The sequence below is a fragment of the Nothoprocta perdicaria genome, unplaced genomic scaffold, assembly GCF_003342845.1.
Source record: "Nothoprocta perdicaria isolate Ctin4 unplaced genomic scaffold, notPer1 scaffold_269, whole genome shotgun sequence".
Lineage (NCBI taxonomy): Eukaryota > Metazoa > Chordata > Aves > Tinamiformes > Tinamidae > Nothoprocta > Nothoprocta perdicaria.
The window spans coordinates 738,427-752,744 of NW_020455498.1; the positions used below are offsets into that span (position 1 = coordinate 738,427).

Sequence of the window (14,318 nt, forward strand, 5' to 3'; positions counted from 1 at the left end):
AACTCCACTTCTGATTTTCTTCCTGAACTTTGAAAAGAACAAATTTGCAGAGCTAGAACGTGAGAAGTGCAGAGCCTAAAATACGAGAATTGTTTCTCTTTATGGAAATATTTACTCTGCCAGATCTTCAAAATTAAGGTTTTACTTAACTTCAAAAGGCTTCTCCAAACAAGATAATGTTTGTAAACTTTGCATTTTTTTTTTTTTTTAATACAATGTTTAGGCTTATGGTTTGTTTAACAGTGCTAGTCTGTGGCCAAGTGAGGTATGTGCCTTGGAATTGTTTTTATGCTCATTAAACTCCCTTTTAAAGAGACAATAATATCATTTTGTAATATTGTCTTTAATTGAATATTTTAAAAGCAATATATAAGACAAATACTGAGTCAGAAGAACAAACATCCACCACTTTTCATTCACTCTTGTATGCTCCTAATTATATCTTAAGCTTTGAATCTCTATTTTTTCCCACATGCACAACTGTTTTTAACATGAGGATCTTCCTTATTCTTCAATTCTAAATTCCTATTAAAATATAAGAAACAAAACCTTATTTCTATTGCCCCCCCATCTCAATACTCAGAAAAGTTAGAAGAAGCAGAATTTGATATAAAACTCCTAGCCATAAAGCAAAACAGGCTGTGTGCAGTAGTACAAGAAAGCCTTTTTTGTTTTGTTTTTGTTTTGTTGTTAAATGCAGCACTAGGAGCAAGGGGATCCATAGCAAAGCAAACTTAACAAGCTTATAGAAAAAAAAAAACCATAATTGCTGTTTTAGCAAAGATTTACAAAATCATTCTCTCATGTTTTCTTCCCATGTTGCTTAGCTGGAGTTCTCATTCTGTATATGAAGAAGAGTACGATCACGTAATACATGAAGCTTTTCAGAAGCAGGACTATGTACACTAAATACGCCGTCCTGTGTATTAAGTGATCTGGAACAAACATAAACACAGAAAAGTCCTGTTTAGCCATCAATTAACCCCATCCTTCTGCAAGATTAGCAGAACTAGGACGATGCAGCACGCGTGTTGCTGCAACTCCATCGCTTTCAGCACACAGTGCATTGGCAAACGCAACATCGGCCTGACCTCTGGGCTTTGAATTGCTCACACATCCAACATCAAACGTGTTTTTAGGAACTAAACTGTCTGAACACAGCTAGGTGATTATTCTCTGCTAAGGCAAGAACGGAACGCTGGTGTTTTCAGCATGGATTATGGGTCATTTTGTGTTTGCATCCATCCTTTTGCTTTTTGTGAACACGTGTGCTTGATTTTAACTCAGTCCCTATTCAAACTAAAAGAAGCTTCTGATTTTCTGAAGTATTGGGCAGCAGCTGGTCTGATACCAGCTGAAGCTTTGAACATTTGACAACTCGAGTTACTTAAAACAGCATCATTTAATGCGGGCTGTGTAGGACAGCGGGCTCCCAAATGCCTGGCTCGTGCTAATAAAGGCAAAGGAAGGAGAACTCCTCTTTATAATCCATAATAAATGTTAATTCAGAGTAGTATTTAAGCATTTTTAAGTTGCAGACACCAGCAACTTAAATTTGTTTCTTGTAAGACATTTAAAAGTATTATTTTCATCGTGTTTTAAGCATGTGTAACAACACCTAGTTCTTCTAGGACACGCATTGTGTTTAAAAATATTTTAATTACCTCCAGAAAAAATGGTACTGTTTCCTGCATTGCAGTCCTCATTCTCTGCAGTCGTTGTAAGATCTAATGGAAAGAGAATGGAAAGAGAATTTACAAATCCTAATTAGGCTCTTCTTTCACAGTAACAAAACAGAAACGAAGAGGCAGTACAGTAACAGTGAAATGGGAAGATACTATCAAATACTTAGGATTTATCTTTCATGAAAAGGAAATAGGAGAAAAATGGTCATTTAAGAACATCTCAGAGAAAATGTTTATGAGGAGCATGCATTAGCAGGGAGAAATTCAAGGAAAAAAATCTTGTATTCGTGCAAATGGGTATTTGTAACCCTAATTCAGAGTTCTGCCTTTGCCATGCTTGGGAATTTGCCCTTGAGGCTGCTCCTTGGCTGTGCCTTCTCCTGATGTGTATTTTGGCTACGGTTGTRCCAAGGAGCACGGCCCCTTTCAGGAGCATTAACGCACTGGCTTATTTCTATAATTTTATTACAAAGAAAAAGTGAGTTCTGTAATATGTAGAATACTTTTTTAATAATATAGAGGAAACCTGTTTTAGAATGGTAGTATATACCTTCTTTGAAAGTGTCAAATGAATGTGTTCCACTTTCATGCTCATATTTGCAAGAATATTTCTTGTTTTTGTTCTCCTTTGATACCGTTAACCAGCTTCCAATAGAGTATTGGCCATCATCTGCAGATTTCCAGATTTCTCCTTTTTCTACGTTGTCTGTTACTTCTTTTTTTCCATCGGTCCATGTCACTCGAATAACTTCTGGATAGAATTTCTCGACAAGGCAAACATACGTCAGCTTATTTTCGTTTTCACTACTCAGGACTTCATGGTTTTTTGGTGGGGAATAGCCCTTGTCTGGATTTGGGTTTGGAGGAAAAAAGAGTAAAATAGAGAGTTGAAAGATGAATAATGTACAGAAATAAATATATATGTGTTTAAATACAATATATAATTAAGTATAAATATTTCACCTAGATGTGTTTTTCAATTTTTTTCCGGTCAGTTACTCATCCACACAACCTAATTTCTTAGGAATGGCTACCTAAATGTGTTATTAACAAACACTTTAATTCTCTAATATGTTATCCGATGTTTTGGATGGGAACAAAAATGCCCCATGTACAAAAGGGATTTTCAATAATAGGATAAGTGAACTTTAGCTGTTTCTCTTCTTAAATTAAAAAAAAACCCTCTTGTTTGAGCTGAACAGACTCTAAGTTGGCATTCAAATACCCTTTATATTAAACACTGTTCGAGTGAATGCACTTGGCAGGTTTTTGATTCCACTCCAAAATTACAATTACAGTTACATGGCTGTGACAATACAAAATTAAACCTTTAACTTTAAATGCATCAGCTGAAAGAAAATTAAAATGAGTACAGGCTTTTATAAGGAAAATACAAATCAAACTTAAAATCAGAAGACAAGACACAGCCCAAATTTTGTAAATTTGTTTTTGTTTAGAGAACATACAGATGCCTAGAGTCCTGAGAATGCTCAGTCTAAACTTTCATACTCTTTCATGTGTGTGGAGAAATATAATTTAAATTTAAAACTGCCCAGTGAATGCTAACACCCAGGCTATGCATCATTCATACATTTATCTCCTGGCATACTAATGAATCAGAAATTTTTAAAGACATGTTTGGCACCTATTTGATTGTCTTTGAAAAATTCCCATTTGCATAACTGAAACTTAGACAGAGAGACACAGATAAAGAATTAAAGGTTATAAGAAGTAGTTTTGAAAGTACCTCATCAACAATTTTTGAAATGTTTTATTATAAAAAGAAATTGGTTATTTAAAACATGAAATATCTTTTCAAAACCATTTTTAAAAACTATTTTTGAGAATCATGATAGGAATTTGGAATATTGCTGAAGATATAATCAATTTCTCTTCAAGATGAATTGGAAAAAAAATTTAAGATACTACATGGCAATATAGAATAGACAGCCTTTCAAGGAGTACAATTGTCAGAAAGGTGTATTTGTCTCCACAAGTCCTTGACGATTATCAAATAATAGTAATATGTCTTYGAATAACTTTTTTTCATTCATTTATTTGACTGTAGGATTATAATAATGCTTATGCAAAGACAATTAAATGGAAAATTTGTCTGTAACTTATTAATGATGGCCCTACCTACTTATCAAATCTTTGCAAGCTTATGTACCTATCATAAAATAGATAATGCACTCTTAAGCAATGAATATCTACTACACCTATATAATTCATTTAAAACTGAAATTAATTTTGCAGGTTTGGCCATTCTTTTTGAAGAAATTATTTGTGTTGGCCAGGTAATGATACAGGATAAATACAGGAATATGGAATAACAAAATGCTCTGAACTAGGAAAGTTGAAAATGCTGTTACTTTAATACTAGGTTTATATAAGKGTATGAATTAAGATAATTGAAAGAAAAAATATAAATATCATTTATATTGGAGTATAGAAATATTTTATTTTATATTAATCATCTATATTCTTTTATACCAGCATTCTATAAAGTGATATCCTTTCAGAAAAGCATTCCATACAAATACCCAAACATAGAGCACATTTTACCATCAACAGGGATYAATTGCCTCTATGGACTAAAACTTTTATTATTAAGGGGAGTCCAAATCCGCCAGGAATTGTCCGTACAAAAAAAATGACATTTTGATATTTGTTATAGAAGCGGATAGCAAAGTTAATAGATTGTTCTGGTTAACTATATACACTTCTATAGTCCATGTATAGCCAGTGCTCTTAGGTAGTTATTTTTGTCTGGCGAGAGCTAAATGCAGATTTAAATTTAACTTTCATTTTATAGAAAATACTGTAAAAGAATGATTTTTAAGGCAGCAAAGAGATTTAGACATTCACCCCCCARCACCATTCCATCCCTCCAGATGCCTATGCAATCTCTACCACCATCTTTCTGGCTACTGGAAGCAAAAGGTTTATAGCATTGATTTGGCTGCGTGGCAGAGTTTTCATGCATTGTGAGAAAATACATAAACATATATTTTCTGTCAAAATTTCCACCTTTCTTTAAACGATTGGGCAATCTTTCATATTGCATCTCCCCCCAAGAAACTACCAAGAGATTCTTTTGAGTACTATGTTCAAAAAAAAGATAATCAAAACATAAAACTGTCTACCTTCAAAAACATAATCCTTATATAATGATTTCTCACTTATTTTAGAGATTGTCATTGAAAGAAATGAAGATGAGGACTTCTAAAAATTTTATGGTCCCCCAGTATYAATTTAGGGGCTAATTTTTTGTCTTCTGTATGCATAAGACCTGTGAGGGATGCAGGATTAACCCCATTTCCAAAATTATTGTTTGAAAGAGCATCATGTAGAACTTATCCTAGCGACGCTGCTCTGCAAAATTTCATGGCTAGATGCTTCTTTCAGATTTTCAAAGCTCAGTAAGATACCCTATCTAATTCTAGTAGGTTCAAGTATAATCATCTAATTTAATTTTTTTTTTCTTTTGGATTATCAAATCTAAAGAGAGAGAGAGAGAGAGGGATGCTTCCAGCTGGCATTTCATCATGTCTGGCTTGCCAGCAACTTCTAATATCATCACAGATGATAAAAATAATGTACTCCGGCCCAACTGCAAGTCTCCCCACATACCCTAAAAAGGTATTGTCATTACAAAAATTATGATTTTTTAAAACACTTACCAGAGACGATGAGTTTTGTGCCAGTACCAAATACCTTGTAATACATGCCCACACTGATACATTTTATTACCAAAACTGCTTGCAATATTTTGACTAGCCAAGGATCAGCTTGTTCATTTTTTGGTGTAGTATTTTATTTTATTTTGCTTTGTTTTGTTTTTTCACAATAATCATGTGAATAGAGTCAATTAATTTGGCTATATGTCATGTAGAAAACTTGATTTGAAGTTCAGGTACTGCTGTTATTCCCAAAGCTCCTTTAGTAAAATGTGCTTTAAAGTCAATTTCAACATAATTGCTGTTACTGATCTAAAAATATCTTTGCAGGAGAGTGAAAAGCACCATCAGAAAGCCCCTTTGATCTGTTTGATCAGATATTAAGTAGAATTCAATCCAAAGCAATATAATTTTGATCAAGTACATGCAATATTTTCGAAAGGAAAGCTCAATATTCTCATGGTTTGCCTTTCTTTCTTAAAAGAAATGGTAGCAGCAATAATAACAATAATAAATATTGCAAGATTTCTGCAAAAACCAGGAAGAGACATCAGCCTTTCAACCTTGATTTTCTTCAGACAATTCTGAGCATACCTCTGTTAAGTCCTGTCATTAAGTTTAGTCTGGTGTGCTCCTAAACAAGTTCTTTTTACTCTTCAAAGAATTTAAATAACCTAAAGCTTTGTTATTTTCTTTCAGAACAACTTAGAAATTTCACAGAAGCTGAATAGGCATTGTTAAAGAAAACAAGATCTGTTAGTTCCCCGAGTATTATCTTTGATATATTTTGATTCACCTTTAAAAACAAAATGATAGTGGCATTAGTTATATTTCTATCGTGCAATAATTGCTCTTTCCCACATTTCATAAACAAACGCAAAGTAATCATGTTTTTCCCAACTGTGAAACACTACTTAAGGGGAAAATCCTGCTAAGCCTTGAGCAGGATTAAAACTAGTGAGAACTAAAACAGCAGAGCACTTGACGCAGCCCAGATCTAACTSTCGTGATGCATCGAAAAAGTTCCAAGTTTTATATTTCACTTACCTGAAACAATCAGCTTGGTTCCACTTCCAAATACTTTTACATCAGCATACCACCATGTGATAATGCTTAGCAATATCTCCTGCACTTCACTTTCTTTTCATAAGCTACAGAAAAGGTCTCGCTGAGTTAGAGGATGGTGAGAACCTGACCCATTTGCAGTAACTGCAGTTTTAATAGGCATTGCAGACTTAGGAATACTTTGATTTTTGCAGTTAGTAGAAAGATCACATTTCCAAATGCAATGCAATTATTTCACCTCTGGAATATCTGTAGCAAAGATCTGTTATCTCTAATCTGTTAGTTTTTTGCATGCAAGTACTTCATCCTGACCTTCATTTCACTGTAGCAGAAGGAAGGCTTTAAAACACTTTGACAAACCGACGTAAAAGCATGCCTGCCAGTACAAAAACATTCTATTCTGGTTGCAGATCAGAGTTCTATGAAAACTAATGATTCTTTGAGGTAAAATACTTCAGCAAACTCAAAATACAAATGCAAAAGGAAACCAGTTATTTATAGAGCCAGGAGCTGCAAGTCATGGTGCAAGTCTGTTCCATTCCCAGCAATTTTCCTCCACAGTGAATGGAGACTGAACAAGGTCTAGCAACAGGAAACTTTTATATTCTCACTACCCTGCTAGCTGCTCTGTAAACTTTCAGGCATTTCCATTTTTCTTTCCTGGAGCAGTAGAAAGAGCACCCCATCTTAATATGATTTCAGGAACGCTTCTAAAGATGCTCACAATATTCACCAGATCCACATATTTCTTCCCCATCAACCTATCCATATGGAGCTCTATGCATAGATGACAGACAAAATACGACTTACTTTGCACAGATTATTTTTCCTTCACTATTTCCTTCTTATTTATCTTATTGGTGCAGCCCATGTAGCACGTGAAAACAATATCAATAATGGTACTTACTAGAGACAATGAGCTTGGTTCCCATACCGAAGTATTTGATCCAACGTGTATCCACAGTAGATTTTGACTTTACAATAAGTTGAAGTGCTCTGTTTCTGTTCTGTCACTGGAGGAAAACAAAAAACTCTTTTCCAAACAGTCCCTGGGAACCTGCTGGAAGGATCTCAGGCCATCATCTGGAGAACATCAAGTATTTCAGATTTTTGTCCAGTTGTTCATCAGATACCTAAAGTCCCTTCAGAGCAAGTCTCTTTCTCAAAGCATTGCAAAAATTGTTAGGTTAGGCCTCCATGTTGTGTGTGAGAACTAGGTGAAGGCTTCTTCTCAAGTTTAAACAAAAAGTCCATAGAGTTGCACATATTAGAAAATCATAGTCGTGATCCTGCCCGTTCTCAAAAGCATTAACCCCTTCTTCTCACCAGCAATTATGGGACATAGGAACCAGGAAGCAATCATTTTTCAGCTGTCTTAATACAATTTAGCAGGTGGAAATGAAGGAGAGCCATGACGAGCCTCTCTGCCATGCATTTCAAAAGGATTTGTAAGCTGCACCTTATATTTTCTCTATTCAGTACGTAGCTATTTTCTGCTCACCTCCTCATCCCAGTCTCTGTAACACCAGCTTACTCAAACGTTTACGTATACCGGAACATGAGGGAAAAGGCCTTTTCCTTTGCACGCTGGTTTCTTGCAAAGCAGGCCAAGATAACATCTGGGGAAGCCCAGCTTCCATCAGTCAAATAGTCTGCATGTGTAACTTGGCAATTAAAAGAAACTGAGTTTGGGTGCTTTCAGGATCATGTATGGTATATACATACACCCAACTGAAAAATAATGCAAGGATACCGATATTTATGACTACAGAGAGGAACTAGACTGAGAATGAAGTCCTTTCAATTTGCATGAGCGGATATAACAGAAGCTTTTGTATATTCTAATTGTTTCTGTCAGGGAGGGACTATCTTTTCTTACCATAATTATCATTTTGGACACTTCATACAGAACTGAAATTGCAGCACTTTTTCATCCCATCAGACTCATGATTTTCAAATGGATACACTTAAAGGAACCAAGTGAGGTGGGGATCTGGGATCTGCAGCAAAGGAGAACTTTTTTAAAGAGAGCTTTGATAGTTGATGGCGGAGAAAAACTTTTGTGGGTGAATTTCTTGGACAGGGAAGCCAGCATGCAACGTGGCAAGACAATTTCAAAAACTTACCAGAGGACTGAAGTGGGATGTCTAACTTTAAGTAAGCTAATGTTTTAGGCAATGGATAAAAATGAAGATCAAGTTTGTTTACTTGCTTGTCAGAGAGAAGAAGAAGGTGGTAATAAGACTACATTAATCAATACCAGGATAAAATAAAGAAGATATTGATCATAATGAGGTAATGGGAAAATGGTCCTTTCATCCACCCAGGCAGACTGCAGATTGCCATGAAGAGCTGGTGAGCAAGGAGGGCTGCAGAGCCCCAGCTTCTGGCACCTCGCATGGTCCTGGGGGTGACAGGGGAAGGCTGGCTCCTGCACCGACCTTTTCTGAAGCAACATGCTTTTGGCAGAAAGAGAAACCAAAACAATCACAGCAAATGGAGATTTAAAGCCCACTTTTCCTCCTATGTCTTTTGGACATTTTAAAAATCTTTATGGTGCGTGAACAGGAATGGTAGTGAGAGACAGTTGTCTGGTTCATAAACAGTCCCCATCTACTCTGTGGAGGAATAGAAAGCTGATTTAATTAGCTGGAAATTACTTCTTTGCACCTCTATGCCATAAGTACTGGACCAAAGCACATATCTGTCCACAGATTCTGGTTATCTATAGGCATGCAGCTAATGTTGAGCTTACTTCCAACATTACACTTTGAGGAAGTAGCTAGGAGGGATGTATTGCTTATGAGACGAAAATATTCATGAGACACATAAATAAATGTGGAAAGCTGAAAATAATAAATGTAGATACACTTAAGCATGGAAAACTCTCTCCTTTGGTAATGCTATCTCCAACTTTTGGAGGTCATTCAGGTACATTACTACCATGCAGAAAGCCAGCAAAACACAGACAGTGATAAGCAAGAAGAATAAGCAAAGGCGATTAAGCAGATCCAAAAGAATGAATAAAAACACATGTTTCCATGTTTCAAGAAGAATAACTAGAAATTCTTCCTCTTCCCACAGATGCTAACTTTTAAAACAAAATAAGATTAAATTCTTCATTGTTTAAGATTTTACAAACCTTTAGGCTAAAGCTTATTATTTCCACTTTCATCGGCAAGCTGAAGCTTTCCAAAAGCTTCAGTGAAACATGCTGAGGAATAGAATATGGAGAAGTKTTTTTTTTTTCCTTTGTTAAAGAAATCCTTACAGCTGGCATGCTTGAGTGAAAGGAGATGAATCTGAACTGTAGAGGCTGACCCGCCTTGAGTTAGGTGGTTGCCTTGCACTATTTGCACTTTTCATTTTTTTAATAGAAATCTCTAGGTTTTGAGGATGAAGTCTCAGCCTAGACTGAGAGTATTTTGATTCTCTAGAATCAACATATGAGGCCAAACTGCTTCTTCACACTGAGGGAGATGAATAGGGATCTTTTCAAATACTTTGTGGTTCAGATGCTGATAGAGTATTTGTTTAGGCGATGTGTGAGTTTCTACCATTGTGTGTACTGCCAATGCCAGTATGCACAGTAATAGGTAGCAGCATCCTCTGTCATTACATCTTTTATTGTGAGAATGCACATTTTCTGGCTAGAAACTTTTTCAACCATATACCTGTTCTCTTGGAAGTTACTATCTACAGCKATTTTCCCTGCTGTAAGGTAGAACATCCTATCTGGAGCTTTGTCCTTCTTCTGTTGATACCAGTGTATGATAATGTCTTCAAAATTTCCAGAGAAGTCTTTAAAGTGACATTGCAGACGTATACTTCCTTTAGACTTGGTGATGGATTTAGGGCTCTGCTGAGGAATTTGCTGTGCAAATCCACCTGGGAAGAAAAAAAAACATTAATTGGAATTCAGAGATTTGAGAAGATGTCTTTTAATGCAGCAGTGAATGCCTCTGAACTGAGAAATTAAGGAAGGACTTACAAGACCAGATCATTATGGCTATACAAGCTGCCAGCAGTGACATGCTTGTCACGCTCTGTGGCCACTGAGAGTCAGAGGAGAGTGAAACAAGCGCAGTGCAAGTCAAACAGTATCACATGGGAGTGGGTGTTGTCTCCTTTGAGTGACAGTTAGTGACACTGCTTTTTAACCTAGAGAAATGCACTCTCTACCTCTGCACTGGGAGCACTAGAGATAAGGGGAGCCAATGTGGATGAAGGAGATGGGAGTATCACCCCCCCCAAGGCTATGGCATCCTTAAATCTCCAGCCTCATCAAAGTGACACAGTCCCCTATGACACACCAAGGTACACCAGCAGTGGTAAAGCCTCTAGGGACAAATGCTTCCAGGGTTCACAATGAGTTCATCATTGCAAAAGGGGCATGAAAACAGCAACTGCTCTGGTGAGGATGCATCCTGGCTCAGGAAGCCTCCTAAGATCGAATTCCAAGCACTAGAGAAAGGTCCTCAGAAAAGTAGATAAGAAAATCCAGGTGAAGTGCAAGAGCAATGTATATTGCAAGTCACTGCATAGGAAAGGCAGAAAACAGCAAAAAGTAGGTACTATCCACTGAATTAAGAAGCTCTACGGAAAACTGCCAGCATTGCAATACAGACATGTGGTAGCACCAATTTCTGCCTAAGAGCTTAAGTGTCATGCCATTGACTAGCCTTGAAGATATCAACAGGACTTAGCGAGCACTTGGGTGCCTAAACTTCACTTGATGTTTAAGAGTTTCAAGACTGARTCTATTCGTGTTACCTTTCATTTATACCTATGCTGATACATATMAAAAAAGCTGATATACTGGGCATATACCCTTATCGCTTCCCTCCAGGCCTGTCACATTTTTGTGATTGTGCAAATTGCACTGAAGGAGCAAGTAACTTGCCCCTATTCATACGTTTATTCCTAAGGCAGTAAAGAATTTCTCTGTGCTTAAAATAAGGTAGATGTGCGTTTGATGATCACAGTGGTAATGATGGCACATGCTTAAAAACAACAGCTGTGCACAGGTAGCACAAAATGGTTTGGCTTTTCTGCAGCTGATAGATCTTTCCAGATGAGGCAAGTGACTGTGGTCTCACACCATTAAAAATTCAAATGATGAGAGAGTTTTGTCTAAATGATCTCTGAGTTTCTACCACAGTGAGCGTCCCAGTAGGCACAGTAGTAAGTGGCAGCATCATCTGGGGTTACATCTTTTATTGTAAGCACACACCGATCTTGGCCAGAAACTTTCTCAGCCAGGTACCTATCCTCTTGAAAGCCACTTTCAACAAAAGTCTTCCCCTGTGAAAAGTACAGTAGCCTCTTTGGGGGGTTCCCGTCCTTCTGTTGATACCAGTGTATGACAGTGCTATCAAAACTTTCCAGTAATGTAGTAATTTTGCAGCTCATGCGTGCACTTTTTCGGGACTTGGTGATAGATATAGGGCTCTGCTGAGGAATTTCTTGAGCAAATCCATCTAGGAAGAATAAAAGGAGAAAAGAAATAATCAACTATAATTCAGAGATTTGGGAATATGTCATTCAGTACAACCACGAGCACATGGTAGAAAGCTAAGAAAATAAGAAAGGACTTACAAGACCAAACCAGTGAGACCATAAGAGATGTCAGCAGTAACATGTTCACTTGTTGCATTCAGCAGATGAAAGGGTCAGAGAAGAAGAAAATAAGTCCCCGATGGGGACTGCATGGTACAGGAGCAGGAAGTGACTCATCTGAACAAATCCAGTGACAGGTCTTTTTGCAAGTATATGGGGCCACATTCGCAGAAAACCTGCTGCAGGCTGGAAAGGACTCAGGCCAGAAAATGCTAAAAACAGTGAGAAAATTTCCAGATAGATGAGAGAAACAGTTGCGAATCCAAGGATTTTGACCATTAAACTTGAGCTCGAGTCAGAGAGATAGGATTAAAAGCAAGGATGTCTCCAGTTGTGTAACGGAGAGAAGAGTCCAGCCTAGAGGCCACCAGCAAGTGCCTGAGGGTTGCCAGTCCTTGGCCAGAGATCCACACCAGTGTCCCTAGTGCTGGCCTCACTGAGCAGGAGACCTTCACCATGCCATCAGGGACCTCATTTTGCTGCTTCAGCTCAGTTATTCTACAGCTCCAGTGCACTGAAATGTCCAGGATGCCTCTGTGCCTGTGGTACCCCACACAGAAGAGGCACGTGAGCTTGTTGCACCTACTAGGGCAGCTGTACAGTGGATATGAGCCTAGTCTTTGGTTTCAAATATGGGAGGAAATACACAGCTGCAAGATTTCAGTTTCAAAGCTCAGATAAGGTGCAAATAATTCTTGGAAAGAAAGACTCAAAAACAAATGTTGCCTGTGCACAGAATCTGCTTGTCAACTGCCTGTGCACACATCTGCTTGTCAACTGCCATTGCTGTGGTGCTGCTTCGTGATAAAGTCACATGGACATCATGAGGAATCTCTCCTATAACAAGATAACAGAAGTTGTGGGACCATCTGGGCATGAGAGAGGCAAGCTGCTTCATCCTCCCTCATTTATGCCATCAGCTGTGTGAAGCAATGTAGCATTAAGTAYATGTTATTGGCAGGCTAGGAAAGGCATCCCTGGTAGCAGTATTTCAGGTGAAAATGAGAGAGACATACCTGTGCAGTAACAGTATTGGCAGGACTGGCTCACCTCTTTTTGGTAAATAATGATGGAGATGTCTATTTATTTCTTTATTGAGCGATCCTGAGGAGGATGAGAAGAAGGGAGTTAAGAACCATCAGGCACAACAAGCTGTGTAGGTGGCTTAAGATCATGGTAATGAGAAAGAGAAATATGAAACAGATTTTAAGGGGAAAGAGGAGACAGAGAGACAGAGAAACAGAAAATCTGTCATTTCAGATACCTCCAGTGACAGTTCTGCTGTACGGGGCACTGTGGCGAAGGGAAAATCAAAATTGCATTGGCAAATGTGTGGAAATAGAAAGGACCTAAGATCAAGGCTCTTTTGAAAAAAAAAAAAAAAAAGAAAAAGAAAAAAGATTAGAATAGTAGATCAAAGATGGTCCATAAGGAAAGAAGTAGAAATGACAGGCAGTTCAGTAAACCATACACAGCTGAGCTTTTAAACTCCCTACAATGATTCTTTTGGAAGACTTAAATGTATTAGGGGAAGTACAGGTGGATAGATGGATGGATGGATGGATAGATAGATAGAAAGAGAGATAGAAAGAGAGATAGATAGACAAACAGATTACAGGATAGWCAGTGAACTTGCTTAACATTAGCCATACCGGTGTCTGGGATCAGAAGGACACAGATACTACCAAAGGCAGGTATCTGCTGTGGAAGTGATGAATGTATCTCTGCCTCCAAATGAAAMTCAGCTTGGTTGCCTGACACAGTTGTCACAGTTGTTTTGTGCAGACACTCTTTTGTGAATAGGTAAGTGAATCCATGCACTAGTACAGCCAGGAAGGGACCAGTCTTGTATATCAGTTATGATATAATAATGTTTTTTTTAGCTGTGTTAGTTTCAGATGTACCAGATGAATACTGCTCCTAAAATTTTCTTTTAGAGACCTAATAAAATTAAAAATTGCTTCAAGATGTCATAGACTCAAAGATTAATAATAGTCTGGGTAAGACTTTTTAAACATCTCTAAGTGCTTTCATAGGCCAAATAGTGTTCAAACCATGCAYAGAGTTAGTGATGCAAGGACACACACAGCCTGAGGACCTCTTAAACTGAGGTGGACAAAAATGCTATTAGAATTGGAGGAATTCATCAGGATTTCACTTCTGATTTTATGGAAAGTGGTGCAAAAGCAACAAGCATCTGAACTTGGCTTTTGGAGAGTTTTGCATTCAGGCAGAGAATGAATTTGATGATCCCTCGGGCATTTCATTT

General features: G+C 37.6%; 1 protein-coding gene across 1 annotated transcript; it reads right to left on the reverse strand.

Moving 5' to 3' along the window:
- Nucleotides 1-675: 675 nt before the first annotated feature.
- On the reverse strand, nucleotides 676-12,077 carry LOC112948566 (T-cell receptor gamma chain C region 1). Its single transcript, XM_026040827.1, has 6 exons — nucleotides 12,029-12,077; nucleotides 11,600-11,910; nucleotides 6,413-6,467; nucleotides 2,236-2,532; nucleotides 1,665-1,727; nucleotides 676-935 (listed from the first exon to the last, which is right to left on the reverse strand). Exons 1-6 carry the CDS (start codon nucleotides 12,069-12,071, stop codon nucleotides 802-804), a joined length of 903 nt encoding a protein of 300 aa, XP_025896612.1. The 5' UTR covers nucleotides 12,072-12,077; the 3' UTR covers nucleotides 676-801.
- Between the last annotated feature and the right edge of the window lie 2,241 nt (nucleotides 12,078-14,318).

What these genes read in the sequence shown, in the direction of transcription:
- LOC112948566 (XM_026040827.1), bottom strand. Translation starts at nt 12,071, where the DNA reads ATGTTACTGCTGACATCTCTTATGGTCTCACTGGTTTGGTCTT. An exon ending in GGTCTCACTGGTTTGGTCTT is followed by an intron (nt 11,911 to 12,028) that starts GTAAGTCCTTTC and finishes TATTCTTCCTAG; the next exon opens with ATGGATTTGCTCAAGAAATT. An exon ending in CTTACTACTGTGCCTACTGG is followed by an intron (nt 6,468 to 11,599) that starts GACGCTCACTGT and finishes AGCATTATCACA; the next exon opens with TGGTGGTATGCTGATGTAAA.